General features: G+C 29.7%; 1 protein-coding gene across 3 annotated transcripts in view; it reads left to right on the top strand.

Moving 5' to 3' along the window:
• Positions 1 to 18,827, top strand: part of LOC143235285 (transmembrane 9 superfamily member 3-like) — a 29,068-nt gene that overhangs the window by 4,985 nt on the left and 5,256 nt on the right. For all 3 annotated transcript variants that reach the window (XM_076473263.1, XM_076473264.1, XM_076473260.1), the window contains exons 2-12: positions 503 to 698; positions 4,173 to 4,295; positions 5,799 to 5,959; positions 9,640 to 9,717; positions 10,116 to 10,247; positions 10,612 to 10,778; positions 11,267 to 11,361; positions 12,611 to 12,741; positions 14,970 to 15,178; positions 15,507 to 15,653; positions 18,330 to 18,413. In XM_076473263.1, coding sequence (XP_076329378.1) covers positions 503 to 698; positions 4,173 to 4,295; positions 5,799 to 5,959; positions 9,640 to 9,717; positions 10,116 to 10,247; positions 10,612 to 10,778; positions 11,267 to 11,361; positions 12,611 to 12,741; positions 14,970 to 15,178; positions 15,507 to 15,653; positions 18,330 to 18,413 — 1,523 coding nt within the window. The remainder of the gene's footprint in view (positions 1 to 502; positions 699 to 4,172; positions 4,296 to 5,798; positions 5,960 to 9,639; positions 9,718 to 10,115; positions 10,248 to 10,611; positions 10,779 to 11,266; positions 11,362 to 12,610; positions 12,742 to 14,969; positions 15,179 to 15,506; positions 15,654 to 18,329; positions 18,414 to 18,827) is intronic.

Below are 18,827 nucleotides of genomic sequence, written 5' to 3'. Positions count from 1 at the left end.
TGTTTACAGTGAAATGAAGAAACATCTCTCAAGACATTAACATAAACTCAGCAGGTGGCATGAAAAGTGGTCACCAATAAACATGAAGCAAGAGTTGTCTACAAAAAAAAAAAAAACACTTTCCCAAATGATATACTTATGCATTATCTTCAAGTGAAATTATTTATATAAAATTAAATAAATAAAAAAGTATCACATTTAATCATATTATATGATCTGTGGGATTTAACATTAATACTCAATTTTAATACAGTTTAAGCCAACAAGTTCTATTTCAGGTACTTTTAGTTCCCATTGGGGTAGTCTAGCAGATGTTATCTGGTTTTGAATAAAAGGCCTACACAAATTTTGCAGTAATTTTAAATACATTTTTTAAAAGTTTTTGTAATTTGAAAGCTTAGCATGTTTACTGTTAAACCATTATTTAACAATCAATAATGTTGTTGTATCATCACTTTTATTTATACTTGGTAACATATTATTTTTGTTTGGTCTTTGTAAGTATGAAGATAATGAAGAAGTGGTACTTTGGATGAATACTGTGGGACCATATCATAACAGACAAGAGACATATGCTTATTTCTCATTACCCTTCTGCTCTGGGCCAAAAAAAAGCATTAGCCACTATCACGAAACACTTGGTGAAGCACTTCTGGGTGTAGAGTTAGAATTTAGTGGACTAGACATTGACTTTAAAGGTGAGAATTTATTCCCTTATACATTTTTATACAAGATAAAAATGCCAACAGAGTAGCACAGGAAGCTATTGATAATCTTCATATATTTTAATTCAATATACATATTTTTGTCTGACCGTATCAACTTTCAATTTGTATAGTGCTAATCATAGAGGGTCAGCTGCCAGTCTTTTTTTTTTTCTTTTTTTTTTCTTCTTTTTCATTTTCGGGTATGTTCTATATTTTCCTATTTAAGTTTATGCATAAGGGTTCATGCCATGAATCTTTAAATGATTTATTTTGCTTGAATGTTTTATATTTGTTGTCTTCTCATGTTTTTGGGATTGTGGATTCTTTTGGAAACTAACTCTGTGTACTGCATGTTCCTCTTCCCTTCTTTACGAAGTTTTTGAGCCTCACTCTAGTTGTTGTATGAGTGTTCCAGTTGTTTTCTAAATTGACACATCACACTATGATTTGACTTGTATTAATACATTCTTATTCACCTGATTACTCATGATTACACTTTTTTTCTCATCTTTATTACCTGTAGGTCTCACTGTTATTGTTTCTACCATCTCGCAATTCCTCTGTTCTTTGACACTTGTTTATTGGGCTGTGTTGCAGGATACTCAGTTTTTAAGCAGATGACCTCCATACACACAGACAAATGTTATAAAAAATATATAAAACTTTTTCATTTTTATCTCTGTGATATATTTCACTTTGTTCAAGGTGTTGGTCCAGCCAAGTCTGTTGTACACAAAATATCTGGAGTTTTAATGAAAAGTTCTTCCTAATTATATGTCTGTCAGTTTCTAACTTTATGGAGTCAGTCTGGCTCAGGCTGTAAACTGACTGAGTGAAAGGGGATTTCCATGCAATAGATGGTTATTGCATATTTGTTTGCTTTTTGTGCTACGTACTGTGACTGACAGATTCTTCAAACATTTGTTTTCTATGTATAGTCAGAGCCTTTGTTTCCAGTCCCTCCCTTTTTCTTATTTTCCAAGAATGGAATCTCTTCAGTAGAACCAACATTGTTGTTTATCCATTTTATGATATTTTTCATTCCATGTATTTTGCTCCATCAACTATGAATTGACTTGTGTTGCTGGCTCATTTTGTTCCTGACAATTATGTATTTTGGGTTGCATCTTGTCGAATTGTCATTCCTTATGTCTTCTTTGTCCTTCATTGGATATGTTAAAAGGAAGCAAGTGAGTAAATCTGCATATGCTTTTGTTATTATAATTTTTTTCACATCACTGTATTATAAATCTCAGGATTAAATCAACTAGTTTGACTCAGAATATTCAAATGTGTTGCACACAAAATATTAAAAGGTTTAACAAAGTATTTAACATAAATGTACATGCAAATTTCTAGAATGGAATCTTTGGTCTTCTGATTCCTGTATCCATAGAAGAAATGACATTTATTTTATCCAACAGTGCTGAAAGAAAAAACAAACAAACTAATCCCTATTTTTGTGAAGATAAAACTATTCAAGAATTTTAATCAGTGTCCAAACATTATCCATAATTTACAGAAAAAATTGTGTTAACCTAAAGATGACCTAAGAAAGTCGAAACATTGTTCTGTACTTCATTTTAATTAAAGTTTTAATACCCATACCAGCCATCTTGAGAATACATTTTTTCTTCAAGTGGATTTTGTCATCACAAATGGGGGAGATCTGCATATGTTTTTTGTTATTTTATCACATCACTGTATCATCAGTTTCAGGGTTCTGTTATCATATGTGGTTATTATTCCAGTCTTGAATTCATCTCTTGTGAGATTTTTGTATTCTATCCAACACTCATACCCATTTTTAACCATTTTCAGGGATATTGTGGATTGTGAATAGTTGTGACTTAAAACCAAAAAATGTATTAAGAATTTATTTGTATAGATTCATCCAGTCAAGATTCTCACATGAATCTCTGATGCCTGTGTTCATCCTAGGCAACCTAAGTATTTCTATTCTGGCCAGTACTCCTATTCACATATCTAGAGGAGTCTAAGGTTGTGAAATTTTGTAATGTTTATAACAAAAAATTGTTTGGATTATGGTAAATCACATAACTTTTGTTTTTGTAGAGGAACATTCTACTCTCTATACTTAAGAATTAGACATATTAATAGGGAAGGGTTTGAATTGTGACACCTAGTGATAATAGTTGTCCCCTTCCCTATTAATATGTCTAATTCTTAAGTATAGAGAGTAGAATGTTCCTCTACAAAAACAAAAGTTATGTGATATTTTCTGAATATCCTTTAGACCTATTTGTTTTGTAAAGCTGGTCTGTTCCACTTGTTCTCTCTCAAATCCAGTTCTGGATTCTAATGTGACTCTAAATAACTACATATTTCTTATAGGTTAGACAATTATTTTCTTGCCCCTGTAGTTTGTAGTTTATATATTCATTGGTTCCTACCTCCTTTACAGTATATATCCTCTGACCTTCACTGCATCAAGGGTAAATTCACCTGATTGAATTTTACATTTTTAGAGTTGCATTGAATTTCAAACATAACTGCCTCCAAAACACCTTCCTTCACATCTCTCAATAAATACCTTTTCATAATAACTGCAATTTTTAATAAAATCTTTTGCCAGGAAAGCAGAGCACATGTTAGATCTGATACTTCTGCAATCATTCATAGAAGGTAGGAGAGCAGAAAATTATTAGTAAGTGACATATGGTTTTTAATGCATACATTCAGAAATTTTTAGTTTCATTATTTATTGCCAGCATGAATTTAAACTCAACTAGGAAATGCTTTCAGTATTTTAGATGTAAGTATACATGTTTATTTTAAGATATATAAAATTTAAGCATCCTACTGAAGTAAAATAGACAAGTAAGGATAAAGCCTGTGGCTACATTTTTTCTTAATCTTATGCTACTTTTGTTTGATTTTTATGAGTTTCAAATTATTGTGCTATTTCTTGCTTGTTTCCATTGTTCCTATGCTTTGTTTTACTACAAGTTGCTTTCAGTTTATGTCAAGCACCTAAGCTACAACTATTTGGATTTCGGTTGAGAATTTCATGTAAGCTTCTGTTCTGTTGTCATTTGTTTTCCAGCAATTTCAAGCTACTATTAGTTGGATTCTGGTGATTTGCCTCCTATAATATTTCTAATTAATATCAATGGTCTCTTATCTTTTATGGCATAGTAATTGATATTAACTGGTATTAGACTCATAGGTTCTGGTGCTTCCAGGATTATAGACTGCTACTTGTTGAATTCTGGTAGGCTTCAGTTCCTACGTTTCTGTTTGATAATTCATAATGATTCTTAGATGTTTATGTTTTTAGTTATCTCATGCTGCTAGTGTTATATTTTAATTTTGGTATATTTCTGAGGTTCCTGAAATACAAGTGTTGGCTAAAACTTAATTTGTCAGTGAAGATATATGTAAAAATAACAAACTTTTCAATATAGGAAGTTAGAAGATAACATAATTTTTTGATTTATACAGCCAATGTTGCCAAAACTCAGTACTGTGAAGTGGACATCACTGATGAAATTCTTCTTGCTTTCACTTATGTAGTTAAAAACCACTACTGGTACCAAATGTACATAGATGATCTGCCAATCTGGGGTTTGTATGAAAATTATTTTGTAGTTATTTAAAAGATGAAATTTTGTATTCAAAATGAACTCATTACAAAAACAATGTATTACATAGGTCTTGTTGATTATACAAGTTTAGTTTTAGTTTGTTTTTTTCTTGCATTAAAGTAGATTTTGAATACACAGTGTAGTTAGTGGTGCAAACTTTAAGGAAACTTTCAAAAGTTGTTCTACAATATAAAATAATATTTTGTTAGTGATAAACTAAAATTAACAGTCTTTCTGTATGCAATAATTCTGTGTTTGTTTAAATAGTTGGTGAAATTGTTTTGCTTGTTAAAGCTGAAATAAAAGGTTTCTGTGGTTAAATTATCTTCACTTAACTGTAAACAAAATAATTTAAGTAAATTGCTTATATTTCTTGTAAAGTCATGAGACCTTGAAAAGGCACCTGATTGTACTTGCATCATATAATATAGCTTTAATATCCCACAAGTCTTTTTTGTTTTTAAAAAATAAAAAGATAATTAAATGTCTTAGTGAATCCTATAACACTTCTTGTAATTTTCTCTAAGATAGTGAAACAACAGTTATTAAATAATACAAAAGAGATTTCATTAACACTTTACCATTTTATTAAACCTAATCTTCATAGCTTATCAAAAAAGGTACTTAAAGTACAGGGTAAGAATATTATGGTGTTTGTTGTTTACTATTGAATTATTTTATCAATTATACTATTAATATTGTACTTACACCTTACATAGAATTAATAAAATGAAAATATAATACACTTCTTAATTCTTTGTAATGTGCAAGATTTCTGTTAATCCTAAAATAAACAGAAGTGTTACATATTCAATAAAAGTATTACATTTTCATGTAACACAAATTTTGTTTTTGGATAGTATGTGTTATTTCTTAATTGCTTATGTTGTAAAAGTACAGAAAATGGCCATTATTTCCTTTAAACTTTGCTTTTGGGACCTGGATAATGAAATTTAGAAATTAACCTATTTTCTATGTAAAAATGAGCAAACTTGCACATTTTCATTTATGCAAGGTCTGAATAAAACAACATATGAATCAAGATTTACATGTATTTATGCTAAAGTTATACAAAAATGAACAAAAATGTTTAGAAGTGAGTAGTTTTTCGAGATTTGCAACTGTAATGTAAATCACTTTCATGTATCAGCCCCCAAATGTAGTCTCTCATCACATTTTTGTTATACACTCTCAGCTCACAAAAGCAAAGTTTGAAGAGAAAAATAGGTCTTTTTTTCATTTATTTAGGCATAAGCAATTGGGAAATAACACTTTCTATCCAGGAACAAAAGAAAGTAAAAATTTTGTTACATTGTGTTTTTTATAAACTAAACCCAGATACGTTTATTGTCCATAGAATATTCAATCTACCCATGTTAGGATTGGAACACATATTTTGAATGAGAATTTACTTTAACAGTTCATGAAGTATGAGTGAATAGTCTGTATATTAAGTAAGTGTTAGTAAGTTGTCTTTCTACAGGTATTGTTGGGGAGGTGGATGAATCAGAAAATGCATTTTATATGTGGACTCACAAAAAATTTGAAATTGGATACAATGGAAAAAACATTGTAGACGTTAACTTGACAAGTGAAGCTAAAGTGAAGCTTGAAAAGGGAAAAAAGTTAACGTTTTCTTATGAAGTAAGTGTTAACGTAGGAGATATATAACTTCTGTTGTATGTCACTAGAGTTCATCTGTTAACATAAGAGTATCAGTGCATGTATCTGCTAATGTTAAATGTTAGCTGTGTTATACAGGAAATCTTGAAATTATGTCAAGAATTTATTGTCTGAAATAAAGAATTAACATAATTTCTGGACATCTTGTGTGAATATTTGTTAATGTAGTGTAGCAAATTTGTTTCTGTCAAAACAGGTGCCATTGTATATATAGGCTCAGTACCTTTTTTTATTAAAACAGATTTGAATGTGCAAATTAGCAAGTTCCATGTTAATCACAACCAATACATAAAGGCATGGTGGAACAGATGCATCAGCACTACATTTTGTAAATGGTTGTTGCTACTGAAAATTGATTACTTCTAGGAAGTGTATGTAATGGTTCTTTCTGATTCAAAGTATTCATACACTTAGATCATAAAGGTGTGTTCATATTGAAGATACAGAATGTTGGAGTGAGGGATATTCATTGTACTTAATGGAAGAAAGAAGAAATAAACTTGATCATCCAGAAAGAGATGTGTAACAAGTTTTACCACAATCAGGGTTAACAAAATGTGGCATCTTTCAGAGGTGAAGTTTTACAAACACAAAAGTTAAGTGATAAGACCTTTCTACATTTTCCAAGTAACAATTTGCAACACACTCAAGAAGGATCTTCTATATGGACAAGTAACAAAAGATAAATGTGTTGATTTCACAGCATGTCTGTTCAGCTGTCACATGTCTCAAACAGCTGGGCAATGAAATGGGTATTTATGCTATTCCATATGAAGGCATACCAGTTAATTCACCAGATACAACACTTGTGATTTTCTGTATGTGTTCAGACTGTTGAAAGAACAGCTGGGAACCATCATCCTCATATGTTAGTTGGATTATAGAAAACCTGAAGGCAAGAGTGTTTGTAAAATTCCAGCCTTTTGAAATAAAAACTATACTGCAGGGCTACTGTCAAAATTGTGGTTGTCATACAAAGTGTGACCATTGTGATGACATGGATTTTAGCAATTTCTTGAGACCATTAAGTCTTTTTAATATAATATATTCAAACTCTAGAAAATTGGCTGATACCTAATTAAGTGCCAGTGGTACTTTAGCTAGTGACCTATTCATGCATAATTTTTATCAGATAAAATAAGAGATACTGATGAAATATTAAATATGCATTTAGGAGTTTTGAAGTTTATGCAAATTTAATTTGTAAACTGTATGATGGACATGTACATTACCTTGCATTCTTAACATCTTTATGTGAAGATAAACCTCTTAACTCTGAATTGTAGTCAGTGATACCTCTTTAGTTGGTTTTCCTTCTCTCACTGAACAGTACACCATAGTATTAAAATTTGGTACAAGCTTACTAAATAGATTATGCTTTTAAAAAATCTCATGATTTTATATGCTATTTCTATTAATGATTTTATAATTTCTATTTTTTTAAATTTTAATATTTCCAAAATTTTGTTATGAGACACTTATGTAAAAAAACAAACCAAAAAAAGCTTTTATTTTTGCTCTGGAACTTACAATTTATAAATATTAACTAAATTTCAACTTTATTGGTATACTTGAATGTATTTCTCTTCATAATTTAATTTGCCAATTGCAGTAGTTAATACTTCTATTGTAAATCATAAAAAAATTGCAAAAGTAAAAAGATTTATTAGTGACCTTGAACCTTACCATTTAAAAAGCAGCAGTGGATTTAAGGTTGTGTGGGCCCAGATGCAAATAATTTTTGTGCACTCTACATCTCATGTACTTTTACACAGAATAAAATTATCAGAAGGCCTCCATTAAGACCATGGGTCCCTAGAGCTAAGCCTCCTCTAGACCCTACCTAAATACTTCACTGTTAAAAAAGTTAATACAATATTTTACCTTCACCTACTGTATATGATAAACCTGAGTAAATTAACTAAATTTACCTGATTTCAGACAGGTGTAATTGAACACTAAAACATTTTTAGGAGTGTAAAAGAAGCCTTTAGATCAAAAGTTTCCTTTACATTTCTTTGTCTTGTGGAAGTTCCAACTTGCCAGTTTCAAAAACCACAAATTACTGCTCTAGCCACTTTGATATATTTAATTTATAAATTGTTCTAGCCTTTTGTGTTTAGCTATTGACTTGGACTGTTCTCAAAGCAGAGCTTCATTAGTTATTTTTAGAGTACTGAGAATAAAATCATGAAAATAAGACAGATTATTATATTTTTAAGGAATGTCAGTTTATTAACATATAAACCTTTACTTTGTGATAGGTAAAACAATTACAAAAAACAAAAACAATTAAAGATGTTGTTTACAGATGATGCTCCTTGGGGCTGGTGAAAAATTAAAATACTAAAAAAAATACTTATAAAATATTTTTGAGTTAAAAGTTATAGGGTTATAATTATTCTCTCTCTCAATACATAAGATTTTGCTAATGTTTTATTAAGGTTGTTTGAAATAAGTCTGCTGATGTTCTATGAAAGTCATTGTAATGAATGTCTTGTAATGTTTCACTGAGGAGAAAATTCATACTTCATTTATGAAATAATTTTTGTTTGTGATGTTTTTTATTTGAGTGTACAAAGTTTATAAAATATAAAGGAGTGGTGTGTATTTAAGGTAATTAAACAGTTAAGTGACCTGCGTAGACTACTCATGTATGAGGCCAGATTGGTAAAGTGCTGAATGAGTCTGATGGCTATGTGGGGCATCTCTATGACTGTTAGATTAAACCTAAGTAAAGCAAGCATATTTCACAACATGATATCCATCACACAGCTCCAGCAGAAAAGAGATGATTTGAACCAAATGATCTGACAATAAATGACAAACTGATTGATTTATTTAATAAGAGCTATCGGATCTATTGACACTTTCAAGCTCTTGATTATTGGGAGCAAATATTAAAACTCATTCCTGTTGCTCCCAGACTCCTACTGAGCATGATGATAGTACCAGTACTCTTAAGTATTTACAAACAAATGTAGAAATTTACACACAAAAGTGTAGCACATAGACACTGCTGTCTGGAATGAGTTTCTGAGGTATGATATATTATTCTTCAGTTACCTTTCCCTTTGCAATGCATAATGTTATCTACACCCACCTCACCCTTATGGATGTGGTGAGTTGTCCATTCTTCCCTACTACTTATTTAATTTATGTATAGTTTAATGAAGTTTAAAAATTTTCCTGCACGTATGGAAACACGTTACTCTTTTAATTACAGTGTATTTGTTGATATACGTACATGATGTCAGAGAAACAAAGGCTTTGTATATCTTTATACAAAATGATATTAACCTGAGCACTTTTGAAAGGTGAACCTTTTGAAAGCACTTGGTTTATTGGGTTTTTAATGTTTTGTGGTATTTTTGTGTACTAATTCAACTGGTAAGTTTTTTTAATTTTGTAATTTTTTTTATTAAGACTGGTCTGTAATTTATTTTTTTAGTAAACTTGGGGTGTTATTATCACATTGAAATTATTTTTTAAATGGTATGGTTGTAATACAGTCCAGTATAAAATTAATGTTCCTTCAGATCTGTTTTGATGACTCTTGTTACTGTAGTGTTAAGGTTAAACTTTTAATTTGGATACAGCAAGATTTAATATGTGATAATTATGAAAACTTGTATTTTTAGGTTATCTGGAAAACATCACCAATCAAGTTTGAAGACAGATTTGATAAGTATCTTGATCCAAATTTCTTCCAACATAGAGTAAGTTCTGTTTTGTCACTAGTGTCATCATTAAATAATTGTAATATTTTTTTCAATGCAGGTTATAGAACTAAGAACTTTTGCCTCATGACTATTTTATGCTAGTTAAGTTTCCATGCAATAATTTTTGAATTAGTAAGCATATATTCACAAATGTTAGCATTTAAATAATGTATAATACTAAAATTTGAATTATAAACTACAGTTTTATACCAAACTTACTGACATAAATTTATAGAAGTGACAAATACGTGTATAACTTGTTGAGATGTCGCCTGTAATGTGTACAGGTTAACAAGATTTTGTCATTTTGGTACATGTATAACTTACGTTGGGATGTCACCTGTAATGTGCACAGGTTAACAAGATTTTCATAAGAATCAATTCTTTTAATGTAGATTCACTGGTTTTCCATTTTCAACTCTTTCATGATGGTGATTTTCTTGGTTGGTCTGGTGAGCATGATTTTGATGAGAACACTAAGAAAAGACTATGCTCGTTACAGTAAAGATGAAGAAATGGATGATATGGTAATGCTCTCAGAAGTAATAACATAAAATAGTATATTTACCTTTTTATCAATTTTTTATTTGTTTTTTTATCTTACTAATGTTTAAACATATTTGAGAGAGATAAATTCAACAGGTTAGCTGTAAAGCTGTTGTTTTCCACTTTTTTAAAATTTATAATGATATAACTAGATTTGTATGGATTAACTCAAGCTGAAGTTAAAATAACATTGACTATTTCAGAAAATATATCTTAAATATGATAAGATATAATGTAAGCATCATTTTCTGTTTTGAAATATATAAAAGTACGAGAAATTTCTTCAGCATTTGAAATATGTATCTTGAAGTATTCCACCAAAATAGTTTTCTCACCCTCCCACAGGAGCGTGATCTAGGTGATGAATATGGCTGGAAGCAGGTTCATGGTGATGTCTTCCGTCCTCCATCTCACCCATTAATTTTCTGTGCATTAGTGGGATGTGGCTACCAGATTGCCATTGTTACTCTGTCTGTAATTATATTTGCCATTTTAGGAGAACTATACACAGAGTAAGCATTACATATAAAGTAATTTTTCATTGCTTTAAGCATTAGAAGTAATTGCTTAAAAATTCTCATAGATTGGTTGTAAATCTAATTAATCATACATAATTTTAAATGACTTATGAAAGTAACATACAGCTCTAGTTGAACTTAATGATACTTGACATTTTCATGTTAAAAAATGAAAAAATTAATTGTAGTATAGTAATATGTACTACTACAGTCTGAAATTATTCAACTTTATCATTTTTTACATGTATATTCTCCTACCCCATTGGACAGTGTAAATAATAAATTTTATTCCTGAGACTGAACTGTAAGTTAATGGATGTGTATTAGATAAGCTCTAAATACTTAATGGCTGATACATGGCTACATCATTACAGATTTAATTTTGTAGGTGTTAAAAAGGGTCATGACTCAGGATCTTACAAATAATAATATAAAAACTATCTGTATTTTCTGGTAAAGTCTCACCATTTTCTTATCAACAGGAGGGGTTCCTTATTAAGCACAGCAATATTTGTATATGCAGCTACATCTCCTGTGAATGGTTACTTTGGTGGTAGCTTGTTCTCTCGTATGCAAGGTAGGTCTGTTGTCAAGTCTCATCTGCTTTAAAATTCAGTCACTATAAATTTGTTTTTGTCACTTTGAGGTTTGTAAGTTGATGACAAACATATTGTAATGTTCAAGTATTTAAAGTAACCTGCCATTCTTTCAAAACAACGGTAGTAGTATTATATATCAATACTTGATACTGATGGTGCACACAGCGTAGTCTCTTTGTATTTTTCTGCTTAACAATGAACACAAAATAAATAATTAAATATGTGGAGAGTATCTCATTTTTATAGTATCCATTTATCTTCCTCTCTAGGCTTTAAAATAATGATTCTCCATATAGAAAATTCTGCACATCTGCCAGTAGAATCTCGTGTCATAATTATTCATCTTTTTGTATGTCAATGACTGGTATGGGTACTAACACAATTTTATTAATAAGGAGATAACAATGTTTTGACCTTTTAGGTCATCTTCAGGTTAACAAAGAGGCCTGAAGATGACCTAGGTACATCGAAACGCTGTTCTCTCTCTATCAATAAAAGTATTAATACCCATACCAGCTGTTTGGAGATGCATTTTTATTTCAAGTGGGTTTCTCGTCGTCAAGTATTCATCTTTATCTGTCTACATTTCATTCTCACATATAAAAATAACAGTGTATTTCCATCTTCCTTCTTTCTGCCATTTATCTACAACAGTAAACATGGTTATATACATTTCATTTTAATCAATAAAATCGACAGGCATCCTAGACCATGGTAGCATATATCACTACTTAACATTTGTCATCTGTTTCTTGTAAAAGAATTTTGATCAGTTTACAAGTACTCTGCAACTTAATAAGATGTTTTTTTCAATAAACATGTTTGCTACCATGTGTTCTATCAGTGGGTTACAACTGACTTTTAATAACTGACCATGTGACATTCCATTGGTTATAAACAATTATGTTTGAAAGCTAAATTTTTCTGGTAGGATATGAATTTGGGACACTGTGACTACTTCGTATATCTTGAATGTTCAGTTTGTTTTGCTTGATATATTATGTTGCAGGGAATGTGTTAAGCAATAAAGAAATGCTTGTATTGAAACTGTAATCTGTTTATGCTTTTATTAAGAATTTATAGCATAAGTAGAAGCAAAACAAAAATTCCTGTTGCTAGGTTTTTACACAAGTGTTATGGTAATGAAAAAGAAATGTTAAACTTTTATTATTGTGTTTAAGTTGACTGAGCTGAATTTATATTAATTATCATGGCACTTTATTGCAGGGAAACAGTGGATCAAGCAAATGATGCTAAGTGCATTCATGTTACCAGCTTTGATTTGTGGAACTGCTTTCCTTATCAACTTCATAGCTATATACTACCATGCATCTCGTGCCATACCATTCGGAACAATGGTTAGTTGGATGAAAACCTTAACCTCAACTGAAGTGTTGTAAAACAGTGTTTTAGAATACAAGTTTATACAATATACATTTTTTAGAGGTATACTGCATAGGTGCTTGTAATATAACTCATCAACATCAGATATATTTTCTCGTGTGAATTGTGTTAAGTTGGGTATAGTGTATGAAGAATTACTTTCACAGTTTTAGGTAGTGTGCATTAAATAAACTTATATTTGAAAAACAATTTATAAAAAAGCACTCTTTCATGTTACACACAAGTGATTACTGGTGAGATTCTTGTAAGTTGGTTTTACACTTTTAATCAGATTACTAATCATGCAAAATCTGATAGAAAGGTAAATTATTAATTCTACTTTGAAAGTTTACATGTGTGTGTGTGTGTGTATATATTCAATTAATATTAAATGACAGTAGTTATCTTAAGATTCTGAATAATGTACTTGGAAAAAAATAATAGAATATTGAGAGGTCTTCTTAAAGTTATTGTTGCTCAATGATTATCCTCTAAACCTTTGGTAAATAATAACTTAAGTTTTTATGGTTTGTCCATAAAATTTCAGTTGTAATGAGTTTTCAAATAACATGTTCTGTGACATCATTCATGGTAAAAGAAAAACAACTAGGACCAAAACAGTCTTAAGAATTACATAAAAAACAAACAGTGAAACTATGGCAATTTACAGCATGTAAACCTGTCTTTTTCAGGAGTGAAAGAAGATATTGGTACTGCTTATAGTAGTACTGTAAACTTATGTATGGAAGAACATTATATTGATATTAATTTGATAAGTAGTGATGTGGTTTTATTTTGGGGAACATACTACATGTTTCAACGAAGTATTGGTCTGTCTTTTTTGTGTTTGAAGAAACGTATTATGTTGCCTACATTAGAACAGCTTCAGTATACTTTTAAATTGTTTGTCAATTTCTTTTTTTGTATTACTGCATGTAAAGAAGTCGTGAGTAAAATCTTTTCAACAGGGTTAACAATACTTGACAAATAACACCTAAGAATTCCATCTTTGTTACAAAAAAGAAAATCAGGTCTGGTTTGTTCGATGCCCTTTCCTATCACCTCATACTTGAGTTTTTCTTTAATACACTTACGTGTCTGAACAGTGATGTATTCTGCAAGCTGGTGATTGTTGTGCTTATGTTAACAACAAAGTCTGAGAAAAAACGTGGTTTTTAATGATTAAAATTGTTCAGTATTGGGAAACTTTCTGCTCTCCCACTCATAGTCACGTAATGTTTTTAGATTAACAATGAGAAGGGTGAGCTGTCTTTAAGAACTTTTTTATGGATTCTTTTGTTGCAACTAATAGTCGTCCCAATCCAAATAGTGCATACTATTCTCAATTTGATGTTGAAACTGTATTGTTAAGAAAGCTCCAAGATTCATTGTTCCTCAATCAATTGTTGCTTTAGATAAATCACTATGGCATTATAATGAGCTATAAAAGAAACATCATTTGAAATTAGAATGGTCTGTTTATTAAATATTTAAAAGCTATTAAAGTGACATTAAATTAATTAAGGATTGTAGTAAGCTTGTTTCCATGTTTGCATGTTAACAGTGAAGGTAATTTGGCTTAATGTATTTTACTTGATTATAGATTAAATTACAAATGGGATTAAACTTAAATATTTTTACTTGTTTCTAGGTTTTGAAGTAACATCAGGTGTATTTAGGCTTACAGTATGCTTTTTACATACATATAGGTTTTTATAATGTGTTGTCAACTGTAAAATATTTAGTTTATTACATTATAATAGAAAGTGCAAAGTTAAGCTTAGAGTGTGCCCCTTACATACTTTTAGATTGTTACAGTGTAACAACTAATGAAGTTAGGCTTACATTATATCTTTAGTATCTTTCATGTTATTTTCATTTATGAAACCATTTTATGGGCTTACCATTAAGTTTAATGATGTTTTCAAAATTCTGAGATATTTATATTGTCCACCCAAATGAAATTTAGTAGAAAGGTGTAAACTTGGTACAGAATTATTCATAAGAATAAATTGATCTTTTAATCAACTTTGTTTTGGTTTTAATTACCACATATTACAAGTACTTTTTTCATAAAAAAATATAAATATTTAATTTTATATTATGTTGGAAAATTGAAGTTGAAGTAACAAACAAAAAATTGACATGTTTTTCTGATACTGTCTTATTTATTTTATCAAATTAACGGTACTTTTATTTCTAGGTTGCAGTAACTTGCATTTGTCTGTTTGTCATCCTGCCATTGACACTTGTGGGTACTGTGCTGGGGCGAAACTTAGCTGGTCAGCCCAATCACCCATGTCGTATTAATGCTGTACCAAGGCCAATCCCAGAGAAAAAGTGGTTCATGGAGCCTTTGGCTATTGTCATGCTGGGAGGGATTCTTCCATTTGGGTCTATTTTTATTGAAATGTAAGTAATGTTACTCAAACTCAATTTGTTTCACTCTGTGATGATGTTGATTTGGACTATTGTGCTTTATTATTCAAGCCCACTGGGTTTCACTGTGTAAACATGTTAAATTGGACTTTCGTACAGTATTATTCACTCATTTGGTTACACTGTATAAATGTTAATTTGCCTTTCATACAGTATTATTCACTCATTGGGTTTCATTGTGTATTTGTGTTCCTTTTAATTTTTATACAGTGTTACTCGCTCATTGTGTTTCACTTTATAAACATTTTAATTTGATCTTTCACTTAGTAACTGTTAAACATGTTTTGAATTTTGGTTTTAGGTACTTTATATTTACCTCCTTTTGGGCCTACAAGATTTATTATGTATATGGGTTTATGCTGCTTGTGTTTCTGATCCTAGCAGTTGTCACTGTGTGTGTCACCATTGTTTGTACTTACTTCCTCCTCAATGCTGAAGACTATAGATGGTAAGAATTCTGACTTTTTGCTTTACCTTACAGTTTTCAATGTATATTTGTTATAAAGCTTAACTGACTACAGTGTATACTTTTAACTGTCCCACTATGGGCTAGGCCAATTTTGTGATCCCAGATTGACCATTCAGGTTTCTGTTTTATAACTTCTAATGTATTTTGTGTATCTTTATTAAATTTTCCAAGCTTTCAGGAATTATTAAGTGCCATTTGTAGACAGAAGATCATATTTTTTTAATGGAATAGATAGTTTTGTAAAAATGTTTAAAATCTTTGAAATTAATTTTTTGGTAAAATTTTGTATATTATCTGTTATTTTCTTTGCCCTAACTTTCTAAGTGGTTGGTCAAATTGACAATCCTGTAACCACCAAAGAAAAGTTCAAAATAAATCTAAATTACGATTTTGTTTCTTTCTAGAATGACTTCAAATTGTCACATGAAACTACATTTACTTGTTCTAAATAGTTTTGAAGCTGTAAATGTATACATGTTTATGCATACATTTTATTGTAATACTACCCTTTGATTTGTGTTTAACTAATGTTCCCATGATGAAATTTGTAAATCACCTGGTGATTGTGTAGCTCACATTACGCTATAGAATTATATAAAACACAGACTACTTGAGAGTTGCTCTCAGGTGTACCTCACGAACAATTTACTATTTATTTTTACCTAATCTAACTAAACAGTTTCTAATTTTTATATTTTAGTTACCTTTATAATAATAAATACAAAAAAACAAGAAATAAAGTACTTACCTGGGTCTTCTTTTTTCTTATATTTTGCTGTTGACTATCACTGAAACTTAACCCAACTTTATACCAATGGTACTACTACACTAAATCTTTTATTTAATGACATAATGAGCCAAATAATACAGAATAACAACTTGTAAAAAGCAGATAATGTCCTATAACTATCATAATATTTCTGATTTGTTTAATATGACAAGAACTGTATAAAATTCATTTAAGCTTGTCAATGTGTTCCCATGAGAATAAAGTTTGAACTAGAAGCAAGGTATACAATTTTCTGTAAAGAAGATAACATAGTTTATAACTTTTTAGTACATAACAACCTTGGTTTTCTATTGGTTATTAACAATAATATTAAATGTCAGAGAGAACTTTTGGCAATTTATGAAAGAGGGGATGTGATAAGTGGGCATGGCAAGAAGGGTCTGATTTCTGTTTTATGGCTCTGTAACCAAATAAGAGAAGGCACTATAAAAAATAATGCTTTGCCTGAGCAATGTCAACATTATAAGGAGTAATGTATGTTAAATTTATTACAACTTGGAAGGGTGGTAAATAAATTAAAGAGGGAATACCTCAAAAACAATTTCACAGTTCTCATATTATGGAAAGTTATGATACTTTTTTAATATTGTTCTGTAAAATTAAGAACTTACATATTTAATATTAAATCTTATATTATTGGCTACATATTTTCTTCATTAGTATTCCATAAAAGGAAAGTAGGTTAATTAAGTTTTTAATGTAACTCACTTAAATCATGTGACATGCAGAAAAAAAAGATGTCTGTAGCAAAAGTGTTGACTACTTCTATAAGAAATAAAATATTTGACATACAACAATAATGAAGAGGTTTCTTAATTTCAATTTTGAAGGATACTTATAAAGTAGGTTTTAATATTAAAATTGTAATTATTTTAAGTACTCTAAAATTTTAATCTAAATATTTGATAAAATATACAGAACCTAGGTTTCTCACTTTTCTGTATTTAGCCATAAGTTATAAATTTAAAAAGTTTAAATTGAAAGGTCTATTAATATATTCTCTAATGGTTAAGCATAAGTTTATAAGTGAAGATTTAGGATTATATTTGACCGTAAGCTTTTAAAGCATCTTATTTTTTCTTTCATAATAAAATATTTTACAACCAAAATGAATCATAGGAGAGTGCTTTTTTATCTCTTGCTGCTTCTTAGTTATTTGGTAGTTGCACCTTAAAATAGTAAAAACAGTTTATAAATTCTGTTTTCATTAAAATGAGCAAATTGTTTATTATGTTATATAAAGTGGTTGTTTTCTGTTTTATTTTATTTTTATTTATACCACTTGTGTAACAAATTAAGTCTAAACATACTCATTAAACAAAGGGTTTTTGTACCTTTGTATATGAGTATTGGATGATGTATGAAAAATATGAGTCCCTGGAAGTTTTTCTTTCTTTTTTTAAATTAAAAACTCTAACCTAGTCTTTCACCTTTACATGAATACACTTTGTTTATTTGTAAACTTTTATTATCAGATTGAAACTGACTCTCAAGATAACATGTTTGATTGTCTTGCTATTATAAAATACTCATAGAACAAGAAATTTAATTTTTTAGTATTAAAGTGATTTATTTATGTCTAGAATTGTTCTTTTTAGTTCTTATGTTTATGAAATATTCTAAAATTAGACAGTTAGGACCTTAGGACTAAAATGCTGAGAAACTAATTGAACTATGTATATTTTTTGTATAACAACTAAAAATTGGATGGGTCCTATACATAGAACATTGAGAATTTACTGTGTATATATTCTGTTTTTACAACTTTATATGGACAAGTTGTCAGACACAAGTCTGTAATAATATGAAATGTGAATATAATATTCCATGGCAGTATATTCTGAATTTTTTTTTTTCTCCCTCAGGCAGTGGGCTAGCTTCTTGTCAGGTGCTTCTACTGCGGGTTACGTGTACATCTATTCCTTATATTACTTCTTCTTTAAAACAAAGTATGTAGCCATTGGTTTTTATCCCATACTTATGTTTAGTGTTTTGGTTGATATTATGATACTTGAAATGTCTTAAATTGATATTTTTTATTTATGAACACTTAACTCAAAAACGTTGCATCCATTCATGTTGTTTACCTTTTTCCAGTATTTTTAAATCATGATGTATTGTAACTGGTGCAGTGGTGATTGAAGTACATGATATATATACATGTGTTTGTTGTGTGTCTGTATACACAAAAACACAAAAAAATATAACTTAATATGTTTGTCAGATTTAAAGTTTGAATTAACATGTAAATTAGAAATGATCTTGGGATTATTTCTTAAAATAGTATTTTCAAGCTTCAAAATTTACCCTAAAAGTTTTAATAAAACACTTTATTTGAGTAAAACACTCTCAACTACAAAAAG

The sequence above is a fragment of the Tachypleus tridentatus genome, chromosome 12 (assembly GCF_004210375.1).
Source record: "Tachypleus tridentatus isolate NWPU-2018 chromosome 12, ASM421037v1, whole genome shotgun sequence".
NCBI lineage: Eukaryota > Metazoa > Arthropoda > Merostomata > Xiphosura > Limulidae > Tachypleus > Tachypleus tridentatus.
The sequence above is the reverse complement of the archived record's forward strand: the minus strand, read 5'-3'. Positions and strand labels throughout refer to the sequence as shown.